The sequence below is a fragment of the Musa acuminata genome, chromosome BXJ2-4, assembly GCF_036884655.1.
Source record: "Musa acuminata AAA Group cultivar baxijiao chromosome BXJ2-4, Cavendish_Baxijiao_AAA, whole genome shotgun sequence".
Classification (NCBI taxonomy): domain Eukaryota; kingdom Viridiplantae; phylum Streptophyta; class Magnoliopsida; order Zingiberales; family Musaceae; genus Musa; species Musa acuminata.
Genome location: NC_088341.1, coordinates 12036324 through 12048568, shown reverse-complemented (window position 1 = coordinate 12048568; position 12245 = coordinate 12036324). Strand labels below are relative to the sequence as shown.

The 12245-nt window shown below is 40.8% G+C and overlaps 1 protein-coding gene across 2 annotated transcripts; it reads left to right on the top strand.

Moving 5' to 3' along the window:
* The first annotated feature begins 14 nt into the window (after positions 1 to 14).
* On the top strand, positions 15 to 12042 carry LOC135610053 (ubiquitin-conjugating enzyme E2 28). Of its 2 annotated transcripts, none has more exons than XM_065104014.1 (5): positions 15 to 89; positions 210 to 295; positions 9994 to 10151; positions 11216 to 11320; positions 11672 to 12042. In XM_065104014.1, the coding sequence occupies exons 2-5, from the start codon at positions 226 to 228 to the stop codon at positions 11813 to 11815; spliced, it is 477 nt and encodes a 158-aa protein (XP_064960086.1). In that variant the 5' UTR covers positions 15 to 89; positions 210 to 225; the 3' UTR covers positions 11816 to 12042. The 2 variants fall into 2 exon arrangements, with proteins under 2 accessions (XP_064960086.1, XP_064960087.1); XM_065104015.1 differs by having other exon boundaries at positions 16 to 89; positions 10024 to 10151.
* Positions 12043 to 12245: the final 203 nt, after the last annotated feature.

Below are 12245 nucleotides of genomic sequence, written 5' to 3'. Positions count from 1 at the left end.
ACGACCGCCGGGACGTAAAACCATTACCAGCACCAGCCCTAGCTCCCCGTAGTTGAAGGCAGGAGAGGAATCCGAGAATCTCGCCGCAGGTAGCGCTTCTCCCTCTCTCTGATTCATCTCTCTATTTCTTTTGGATTGATTTCTTAGTTCCTATCTGTTGTTTTGTTCTTCTAATTGCTCTCTGCTTGTTGGGGCTTGCGGGGGTTCAGGATCAGGTCTTCCGCCATGGCTTCCAAGCGGATCCTCAAGGAGCTCAAGGATCTGCAGAAGGATCCCCCCACGTCTTGCAGCGCAGGTATCTGGGATTTCGACGCCTCCCATGCCCCATCCTTCGCCTCCGTGTTTTTACCTTATAGTATGAAGTCGATTTGGGTTATGGATCTCGATCTGATTATTGATAGTTTTCTATCCGAAAAGGTGTCGTCTTTCTGGTGTTTTGCGACTCCAATTGCTCAAATTCCTTTTCTCCTCTATCTCCTCTGTTGGGCTTGAAGGCAATCGATTGGACGTATGGATAAAGTAGGCTGAAACTGTGCTTATGCAATTGTTTATGTTTATGAGTACATTGCAATCACAAATTGACGATTTAGGATGAAATGATTTGAAGAAGATTGCTTTTTTTATTACTTAAACGAAAATTTTATCTCAAACTGTTGATTTGGTATTTGATTGGATTTGCATATGGAAAGGTACGACGTGAATTGTTTAATGTTGTTTGGATGAAAGTTTCTTCGACGGCACTTGAGTAGGCAAAACTAATCATGTGCTTTGGGAATTCCCTCATGCTTGAGCTCCATTACGTCAGAAGACGATGTATATGTTCTTTTATGTGAGAGAAGAGTCATTTACCAATCAAACTTTTTTTTTTGTTTGGATGGTAGAGGTGTTATGGGAAGATGTTGTTGATGTTCTTATCAGCCCGATATGGTTCTGACTCATGTGCGTAGGGATGTCCGAAGTGTGGCCGAGGTGCCTTCTAAGTGGAAACGTTGAGTGCTCGAGATGTCATCTGCACGAAGATTGAGGTCAGGAGAGTTTTCCTAGCTCTATCCCTTTGATGTGGAAGTTAGTAATCTGAGATAAGTGAGTGTAGTCATGAATGGTGAAAGTGATCCTCCCTTGGTAACTGTGCTAAAGTGAGTTTTTACACCTGATTGTAGAAGGGAAGTTGAGGGGCGAAATATTCTATAGGAGGCAACCCTCGACCATCTTTAATAGTCTACCTTTATCCTTTTGTCCATGTAGGCGACAAAGGAGGAGGCAACCCACAATCGTCTGTCTTGGACTTATATCCATACGGGCAAACCAAGGGGGTAAGTCTTGTCTCCCTTATGCCATCTTGGTCGCCATGTGTTAGATGATAATTGGTCGATGATATTCTTCTATCATTTGTCTCTCTCAATGTGCATTTCGGGAACTCTCCCTAAGAGGCCTCGAAGTGCAGCTAGTAGCTTATCCGACATGTGTACCATGCAGAGGTGGGGGAGCCATCGAGATGCCTGTTTCGAGTAATAGAGGATATGGTTGGCATGCTCGATTTGCTACAGGGACATCATTCATCATCGCACGATGTATTGTATCGGTAGGTGGGAGTTGGTCATCGTTGACTTGCTCCTTTTCCCTCTCCTCTTCTTCTAACTCGGGCAAGAGTTGTAGGACTCTGATCCTGTCATCCTAGAGGCTTTCGAAGAAGGTCGTGGCGGGTCCGAAGTGGCTCAACTAGATCTTGCCCATATCATCGCCTGATCTGTAACAAGGATATTGTGAGGTCCTCGTTAGGCTATGGGTTGGTCGTCAATCTACAGTGGAGATGCTGCAGCGCTCATCGTTGCCCAATATGTGTTGTTGCGTGCTTATATAGAAGACTGCATTTTGGTCACCTACTTGATCTGTCGAGAGACCAACTTCGAGTAGAGGAAGCTTGCTCTCGGCTGACTCGTTGTAGGAGCTGAGGCATGCTCCTCTGTTGTCCATCACCAAGGCAGGTTGTGGGAAGAGCCAAGGAGGGTATCTCATCTGCTGATCGTCAAGGGACCAAGATTGGGCAATGGGTTCGTTATGGGACCATCGAGGGACCTATGTAAGTCTGCAACAAGGATGCTGCGAAGATCCCATGTAACCGACCTACCCCATCTTCCTTTTTGCTTATTGTTGTGGCGAGCTATGGGAGGAGTCGAGGTGGGCTCCTCCTTTGCTCGTTGCCGAGGGGGGTTGTGGGAGGAGCCCTCATTCTACTTGTCACCGAGGCTAGCCACGGGAGGAGTCCACCTTGAATCCATCCATGGCTTGTAGACCTTGCTCTTGTTGTGAAGGAATAGAGGTCATTGCCACGCTCAACCTCCGTACCTTGGGAAGAGGTGGGGGTTAGCGATTGACCTCCTTACCTTTGGAAGGAACAACAATCGGTGCCCGACCTCCTCACCTTTGGAAGAGGTGGGGGATGGTGATACCGGAGAGGGTAAAAATGCAGAATGGATTTCAAAAGAACACCAATAGAACAGTTGTACAGATAGAAAATATCACAGAAGGCAATGAACGAACTCTTGAAGAAACTTCGGTAAAACGAAATATAGCTCACCACCAAGTTTAAAAATCAAAAGGGATACAGAAGATCACCACCCTAATGATAATAAACAAGGATACAGAACTGAAAGCAAAAGACTCACCACTCAAGGACACATCCAAGAGATACAGAGTTCAAAAGAGCACTCCAAGAGAGCTTCTGCCAATATTCTCAGTTTTCTCAAATCTTTTCTAAGCCCTAAACCCCAAAATAAATACTAGTGCATGAAACAACCCTTCATGCATAGGAAATTTCGAAATTAAGTGCTTTACAGTTGCCAACCAACTACATTAATGAATTCCTTAGCCATGAAGAAAAGCATCATGATACAGCTTTACAGCTGCCAACCAACTCCATTAATGTATTCCTTTGTGCTGGGAATATGCTGATGAACTGTCTTATCTGAGTAGGCTGAGTTGAAGATTATGTAGCAATATTGTTGGCTGAAAAAAATATCATATTATCAGTACGATCCATATGAGCAGATTGTAGCAAATTAGACACTCCCGTGTCAATCTCCCCTGGTTGAAAAAGACTTGTCTTCAAGTTCTTGTTTGTTTCGTCATCATGATTATAAAAAGGACTTAAGTCAGCCACATTAAATGTTGGGGATACTCCGTAATCTTTAGGTAGCTCAATCTCATAAGCATTTTTGCCAATTCTCTTAAGCACCTTGAATGGACCATCAGCCTTAGGTTTCAGTTTTCCAAATTTTCCTGGCGGAAACCTCTCCTTCCTTAAATGAATCCAAACCAAATCACCTGCATTAAACTCCACAAGTTTTTTGTGTTTGTTAGCAGCTTGCATGTACCTCTCATTTTGTTTTTCAATGGTTGCTTTCACACTCTCATGTAGCTTCTTTATCTGCTTAGCTCTTTCATCAGCATCTCCACTAAATTGCTTTGTTGTAGAATGAGGGATTAAGTCCAAAGGACTAGCAGGATTAGCACCATAAACTACCTCAAAAGGACTCTTACCAATACTATGATGCATAGAACGATTATAAGCAAACTCAATTTGTGGAAGTATGACATCCCATTGCTTAATATTCTTGCCAACATAGCTTCTAAGTAAATTTCCCAAGCTTCGGTTTGTTACCTCAGTTTGCCCATCGGTTTGTGGATGATGCGAGCTGCTGAAATTCAAAGAAGTACCCAGCTTCCTCCAAAGAGTTCTCCAAAAATGACTAACAAATTTTGAATCTCGATCAGACACCATAGTTCTTGGAATACCATGCAATTTAACAATCTCCTTAAAATATAAATCAGCAATATGAGATGCATCATTTGATTTATTGCATGGAACAAAGTGAGACATTTTTGAAAATATGTCAACAACAACCATGATAGAATCCTTGTTCCTTTGAGTACTTGGCAGTCCCAAAACGAAATCAAGACTCACATCCTCCCATGGAGCATTTGGCACTGGCAATGGAGTGTACAAATCAGAATTTTGACTTCTTGTTTTTGCCAAATGACACAATCGGCATTGCTTCACATGTCTATCCATATCTCTGAACATTTTAGGCCAGTAGAAATTTGATTGAACAAGAGCTAGAGTCTTGTCCCTACCGAAATGTCCTCCCAAAACACCACCATGAGCTTCAGCTAGAATTACTTGTCTCAAAGAACAAGATGGAACACACAAAGCATTAGCTCGAAAAAGAAAACCATCAAAGATAAAAAATTGTTGAAAGGAACCTGATTTACAATTCTGCCATATCGAGCCAAAATCCACATCATTCTCATATAGATCTTTGAATGTTTCAAATCCAACCACTTTAACTTCCATTGCTGATAATAAAGAATGCTTTCTGCTCAATGCGTCAGCAACTACATTTTGAACACCTGATTTGTGCTTGATTGTAAAGTTGTAAGATTGTAAGAACTCCACCCAAGCTGCATGCCTCTTGTTTAGCTTGTGCTGGTGATTAATGAACTTTAATGCCTCATGATCAGAATATAGAACAAATGGCTTGGCGAGAAGATATTGACTCCAATGAGACAAAGCTCGATAAATCGCATAAAACTCCTTATCATAAGTAGAGTATTTCTTTCTTGTATCATTCAGCTTTTCACTAAAAAATGCAATGGGTCTTCCGTCTTGACTCAAAACAGCACCAGTTCCCACATTAGATGCATCACATTCAACTTTAAACACATTATCAAAATTTGGTAGAACTAAGATAGGAGCTTCAGTAACCTTTCTTTTCAAAAGCTCAAAAGCATCGTTAGCCTCACTAGTCCATTTGAATTTGTCACATTTCAGACATTTGGTGATTGGAGAGACAATAGAGCTGAAACCCTTGATAAATCTTCTGTGAAATGAAGTTAAGCCATGGAAACTCCTCACATCATGCAATGAAGCAGGTGTTGGCCAACTGAGAATAGCCTCTACCTTACTTTGATCCATCATGATTCCATCTTTTGAAACAACATACCCCAGAAACACCACACTAGAAGTAAAGAAATCACACTTCTTTAGATTAGCATAAAGCTTTTGATGCCTCAAAATAAGAAAGATCTCTTTCAGATGATTCATATGCTCCTCTTCACTCTTGCTGTACACCAATATATCGTCAAAATAAACTACAACAAATATTCCAATGCATGGCTTAAGTATGTGATTCATAAATCTCATGAATGTGCTAGGAGCATTAGATAGTCCAAATGGCATAACCAACCATTCATATAAGCCTTCTCTAGTTTTAAACGCTGTTTTCCACTCATCTCTGGGCCTCATTCTTATTTGGTGATAGCCACTCCTTAAATCAATTTTAGAGAAAATATAAGCACCACACAATTGATCAAGTAAATCATCTAACCTTGGAATAGGAAAGCGATAGTCCACTGTGATTTTGTTGATGGTGCGACTGTCCACGCACATTCTCCAAGAACCATCCTTCTTAGGCACTAACAAGGCTGGAACTGCACAAGGACTCATGCTCTCCCGAATTAACCCCTTTTTCACTAATTCATCAACTTGCCTTTGAAGTTCTTCATGTTCTTTAGGACTCATTCTGTACGCAGCCTTATTAGGTAGAACAGCCCCCGGAATAAGATTAATGTGATGTTGAATGTCTCTCAAAGGTGGAAGGCCATGTGGAATCTCTTCCGGTATAACATCTTGAAATTCTTCTAGGATTGGTTGCATGATTTTCGGTGTCTCCTTATGTTGTTCGTTCTCCTCTACTACCATTAGGGCCAAAACATGACCGCCCTTGTCCAATTCATATCTGCATTCTCTATAAGAAATAAAAGCACTAACTTCCTTCTTTGGCGCACTGATTTCGGAAGGTTGTAATGGAGCTAAGATAATCTTCTTTTCATTCACTTTAAAAGAATAAGTATGTTTATAACCATCATACAACACTCTTCTATCATAATGCCAAGGTCTTCCTAATAGTAAATGACAAGCATCCATAGGGGCAACATCACACCACACTTTATCTTTATAATACTTGCCAATAGAAAATGAAACTAAACATCTTTTAGTTACCTTGATGTCATTTCCTTTTTGCAACCAACATAATTGGTATGGATGTGGATGAGGGATCGTATCCAACTTCAGCTTCTGCACCATCTCCAAAGAAACCACGTTCTCAAAACTGCCACTGTCGATGATCACCAAGCACACCTTGCCAAGAGAAGTGCATTTAGTGTGAAACACATTTTTTCTCACCCAACTTTCATCGTCGGCCACATATGACACTTGTAAACTACGTTGCAATACAATAGACAAACCATGATCAGCATAAGTAATCTCTTCCTCATCATCATCGTATTTTGGTTCGTCGTCAGCTTCATCTTCGCCTCCATCACTATGATCTTCAACCAAAGTTACAATCCTCCTATTTGGACAATCCGAAGCAATATGCCCAAAACCATGACATTTGAAGCATTTTCGGCCACTTGGGGTAGAAGAATTAGGTGTTTTTTTGTTTCCAGCAGACTCTTCACCCTTTTCTTGCACCTTCGATATCACCTTGCTTTGGACAGTAGGCTTGGAACTTCCTCCTTTTGTGTAGCCTTCTTTTGAGCCATACCGAAAACTCTTTTCAAACTTCTGTTGCTTTTCAACTTTTAATGCCAGCTTGCTCACATCATTTAAAGACCAATATGGCTGTAGCTGAACAACTTTAGCAATCTCATACTTCAGACCTCCTAAGTATCTTGCAATTGTTTGCTCTTCCGGTTCCACAAGCTCTCCTTTTAACATCAAATTATCAAATTCTGCAGTGTACTCCTCCACACTAAGATCTTTTTGCTTGAAATCATGTATTTTGAGAAAGATCTCTTGTCTATAATTATCAGGTAAATATTTTCTCTTTAGCTCCCTTTTCATTTTCTCCCATGTAACGATCTTACTCTTCCCCTCACGTTCTCTTTGTTTCTTCAAATTTTCCCACCAAAAAGATGCATTCCGCCTGAGTTTGAGTGCCACAAGTTTGACCTTCTTTTGTTCTGGTGGTTCATGAAAATCGAAGATTCTTTCTACTGTATTAAGCCAATCGATAAAGTCATCAACATTTATTTTCCCTTCAAATTCTGGAATATCAAATCTGGGATTATATTTATTCTGCCACTCGTCTTGGACTTCATTTCTTCTCGGACATCTTCTTGACTCCCTTGGAAGATGAGGTGTTTCATCATCAGAAGTAAACTCTCGAGTGTCATTTTCATGCTGGTTGTGTCTACTTTGAAGTTCGTCGATTATTTCATTTTTTTCTTGTAGGCTACGCAGCAATTTTTGTAGCTGCAGCCTCAACGACTCAGCGTCATCTCCATGGTCGCTACCTTCACCAACTACACCTTTTCCATTTCGTCTTGCCATGATCTCTAGCCTTTAGCTCTGATACCAAACTGATACCGGGGAGGGTAAAAATGCAGAATGGATTTCAAAAGAACACTAATAGAACAGTTGTACAGATAGAAAATATCACAGAAGGCAATGAACGAACTCTTGAAGAAACTTCGGTAAAACGAAATATAGCTCACCACCAAGTTTAAAAATCAAAAGGGATACAGAAGATCACCACCCTAATGATAATAAACAAGGATACAAAACTGAAAGCAAAAGACTCACCACTCAAGGACACATCCAAGAGATACAGAGTTCAAAAGAGCACTCTAAGAGAGCTTCTGTCAATATTCTCAGTTTTCTCAAATCTTTTCTAAGCCCTAAACCCCAAAATAAATACTAGTGCATGAAATAACCCTTCATGCATAGGAAATTTCGAAATTAAGTGCGTTACAGCTGCCAACCAACTCCATTAATGAATTCCTTAGCCATGAAGAAAAGCATCATGATACAGCTTTACAGCTGCCAACCAACTCCATTAATGTATTCCTTTGTGCTGGGAATATGCTGATGAGCTGTCTTATCTGAGTAGGCTGAGTTGAAGATTATATAGCAATATTGTTGGCTGAAAAAAATATCATATTATCAGTATGATCCATATGAGCAGATTGTAGCAAATTAGACACTCCCGTGTCAGATGGCGCTGTGCCCGACCCCTTCTGACATCTCTTCCTCGAGCACCTCGGGTTCCGAGGGGGCCCTCTTCAGACTCACGAATGTCGGGCACTTTTTCATTTGTGCCTCCTACCATGGCAGGCTTCTTCTTGTGGGGTCGGGTTTTCCGGACCCATGCACGTCGGACACATTTTCATTTGTGCTTCTCGCTGTACCGGGTTTCTTCTCATGCAGGTTAGGTTTTCCTGATTCATATACGCTTAAGGCATATTTCATCTTGTGCCTCTCTTCGTGGTGGGTTTCATACGCGGGTTGGGTTTTCCCGACCCACGCGTCTCAAGCACATTTCGTCTTGTGCCTTTCGTCGTAGCGAGGTTCTTCTCACATAGGTTGGGTTTCCCGACTCATGCACTTCGGGCACATTTCATCTTGTGCCTCCCACCACGATAGGTTTGTTTTACGCAGGTCGAGTTTTCTCAAGTGGTGGGTTTCTTTGTGCTTTTCAAGGTAGTCTCCACACGTTAGGTGTGCTCGAACCTTCCGAGGTGTCCCTTCATTAATCAGTGTGTCTTCGAATCCGATCCAAAGGGACACTTGTCTTCAATGTGAGAGGTGAGAAGTTGATCCCCACCCTATAAATCCCTCTTGGCCATGGGGGTGAGGCTCATTCTCTCATTTGAGCCTTCGTAATCTCCTTAGGAGCTTTCTTTTCTTAGCGTCGGTCCTCCTTTCCAAAGCGAGTCGATCCTTAGTTCTCTTCTTGAAGGCGGGTCGGTTCTTGGGTGTCTCAGTCTTCAGGCGCATTGGCTCTCCATCACCTCAGCTTTCCAGCACTTCGATCCTGAAGAACTTTTACCTATGTAGGTTAAGATGTCTTTCTTTTCTTGCACATGCTCCTCTTGATTCCATTGTCGCCAAATGGTCAAGAAGGTTGGTGCTTCGTCCTCAGATAGCCCAAGGGCGAGGGAAGGAGGAAGTTTTGACCTCTCCTTCATCGGGAGAGTCGATCCTAGTGAACTTGAAGATCCTCCGGGATTTAGTCCATAAGAAACACGTATGATTGGGACTCAGTAATGGCCACACAACTCTTGGACCGCTTGTGAACTAGGTGCTCTATCCCGGCCACGTTCGAGCTGCAAGTCCCTTGTCCTAGTCACCGTCCATATAATCTGATGTTTAGGCTTTTTTGTTTGTCTTCTAATGTGCTAGATAAAGTGATAAACATAGAAAAGAACTTAAACAAGAGAGAAAGTGAGAAACTAGAAATAGAGAGCTCATAAAAGCACGACACAGTCATTAAGACAGTTTCAGATGTGATGATGTAAATAGCCAAGTCCAAGCATCAGATTGTAAATATTCCTATAAGATAGTTTAAGATAGTAAAAACGTACTTTAAGATAGTTTCAGATGTGATGATGTAAATAGCCAAGTCCAAGCATCAGATTGTAAATATTCCTATCAGCTTTCCTGTGTTATATTGAGTTTATACATAACTTCATGACAACTACTGGACCAAAAGAGTCAAATATGATTGGACCTTGCTAACTATCAGAAGCTTGGTTGAATTAATTGCTGTATAAAGGATATAACATAATGTACTTTGCAAGAGGGTGGAACTCATCCAAGGATGCCTTATGTCAAGTCATTTTTGTCATATTCGGTACATCCTTGTACATTGTTTAATGAACTGAGTCTTAATAATCATATTTTCATATGACTTTAATATGCTTGTATACATTTTAGTTTTCTACTGTCATTTTGTTCTTTCTTGTATAATGATTGGTAGTTTCTGGATTTTAAGTTGATAAAAGCATGATATGTGCACCAAACCTTTTGACATGCTAGTGTACTTTGTAAATGTGGTTGGCTAGTTAGTCTATTTAGTTTTGAAATCTTACCATTGTTGTAAAGCCTGAGTTCGTATAGGTTTTAAATGAGGATCCTTTATTGTATAGCAAGATCTTGCATGCATTCACATTTTACAGGTCCAGTGGCTGAAGACATGTTTCATTGGCAAGCAACAATAATGGGTCCATCTGATAGTCCCTACGCGGGGGGTGTTTTTCTAGTTACTATACATTTTCCTCCAGACTATCCTTTCAAACCACCTAAGGTAACATTGACACTGTCATCAAGTTTTCTTTTGGCAAATGTTCTATAATTTTCACTCTTTGAAGAATTCTTCATAAACATGATCACCTATTCATATTATATATTGATTTTTGCTAATGTTTGCGATTACATGACTTGCCGGTTGTTCTGGTTGATGAATTGGGATTTACTTGTAGAATGGTTGACTAGTACATCAGGTGTACTATTTGTGAAGTTTAACTTACTGAGCCCACCGCAGTCAGCTAACTGATACCAAACTGTATTTGACAGTAAACCCACCATCTCATATAATTCTGAGATTTTTTAAAAAATGGTTTAGACATTCTGAGCAGGGCTGTTGATACCTATTAGCAACAATGGTTGTCTGCTGCTATTGACAACTTCTAACAGTTGTCAACTGTTCCTAACAGATTTCAACAACGGTCAGCCAGCTCCTCTCCTCTTCTTTTGTCGGCATCTCGCATTGTTGCTTCTACATCCTTCACCACCTCTCGCATTATTGCTTCCGCATCCTTCACCATCTTGCAACTTGCTGTCTCCATCTCCTCGCATCACCACCACCACAACCACCACCTTTTCCATACATTGTCACTGCTACCACCTTCTATACGCATCACTACCTCTTGGTCCTCTTTTCTTCCTCCTCTACCTTCTTGTTATTATTGTATATCTTTAATCTTTTTAATTGTGACTTAAGATTGAATTTAAATTTCTTAAAACTAATACATTTGGGTTATTGGTTTGAGCTGGGATGTGATACCAATAAATCAGGATAAATCTTGATTATCGGATAGGTTACACAGCCATAGATGATGACAGAACATGACGAGGAACCATCACTTGACTGTGACCGGCGGAGAAATACAACTAAGGATCAAAAGAATACAAAGCTATTATCATACCAAATGTGGGCTTAAGATGTGTTTTGCCTATAATGCCGTTATTTTATCTTGAAGAACATCTCACTAACTTGAATAACCATATTTTGTTACAATTGGTTGTATTTGTCACTGGACAAGTTTCAGCAGTCAACTATGCCATTTGTCTAACTTATGTGTTCTGCAGGTTTCTTTCAGGACCAAGGTTTTCCATCCAAACATCAATAGCAATGGAAGCATCTGCCTTGACATTTTGAAGGAGCAATGGAGTCCAGCATTAACTATTTCCAAGGTTACTGTTCTTCCTCGCTTTGCAATGTCATTTACTAAGTTGGAACCTCAGCATCCTCAATTCATTAGAGTTATAACCGCTAGTAGTCCTGTTAAGAAAAGCTCAGAGAAATGAGCAATTTAAGCAAATCCAAGAGCCTGGTTTGGTCAAATCAAGTGGCACTACTAAGTGCTAACCTGCAAGTAGGAGATGTTAGGTACAACCCGGGTCGGTCGGTCCAAACAAAGTGACTGTGTCTATGGTTCCATCAAGAGCTTGTGAATATCCTTTTTCTTTTTCTTTCCTATCTTGTCAATCATTTGAAAAATATTTTGTTTGAGCTTAAGCAAGCCGTAATGTGTGCTTCGACAGGTACTGTTGTCTATCTGCTCCCTTTTAACAGACCCAAACCCTGATGACCCGTTGGTTCCAGAGATTGCCCATATGTACAAGACAGACAGAGCCAAGTATGAGGCCACTGCAAGGAGCTGGACCCAGAAATATGCAATGGGCTAAGCATCAGGGAAGGACGGGGAGGTTATCAGGAACCCTATCATCAATTGTTAATTACCTGTGGAGACTGTGTTGTCTGTTGCTTGCAGGAGTGAAGTAACCTACTTGTGTATCATTTGAACCTAAGAAAGACGGCAACGAAAGCTTTACTAAGCTATCCAAAACAATGTTTTCAGATATGTTGTATTTGATTGTTTGCGTGGGTAATATTTGAACCATAAAATTATCTATTGGATTTTGATTTTTTTTTTTGTTGTTTTCAGATCAAGTGCTTTGTTTTTGGCAGCTCGATCTTTAATCACGATTCATCTTGTCTTGTTGAGAACGAAGTTGTGCCAGAGTCGGGGAAGCAATCTGTGCATCCTTTTTATCAAGTTTTTCGGCTATAACATTCATCCGAATAATATGTCTTAATTTTAAGTTTACGTGTGAG

Excerpts from the sequence above, each read along its gene's own strand:
- LOC135610053 (XM_065104014.1), top strand. The coding sequence starts at position 226 with ATGGCTTCCAAGCGGATCCTCAAGGAGCTCAAGGATCTGCAGAAGGAT. Across the intron at positions 296-9,993 it reads CCCCACGTCTTGCAGCGCAG|CAAGATCTTGCATGCATTCA; the intron begins GTATCTGGGATT and ends TTTATTGTATAG. Across the intron at positions 11,321-11,671 it reads CAGCATTAACTATTTCCAAG|GTACTGTTGTCTATCTGCTC; the intron begins GTTACTGTTCTT and ends GTGCTTCGACAG.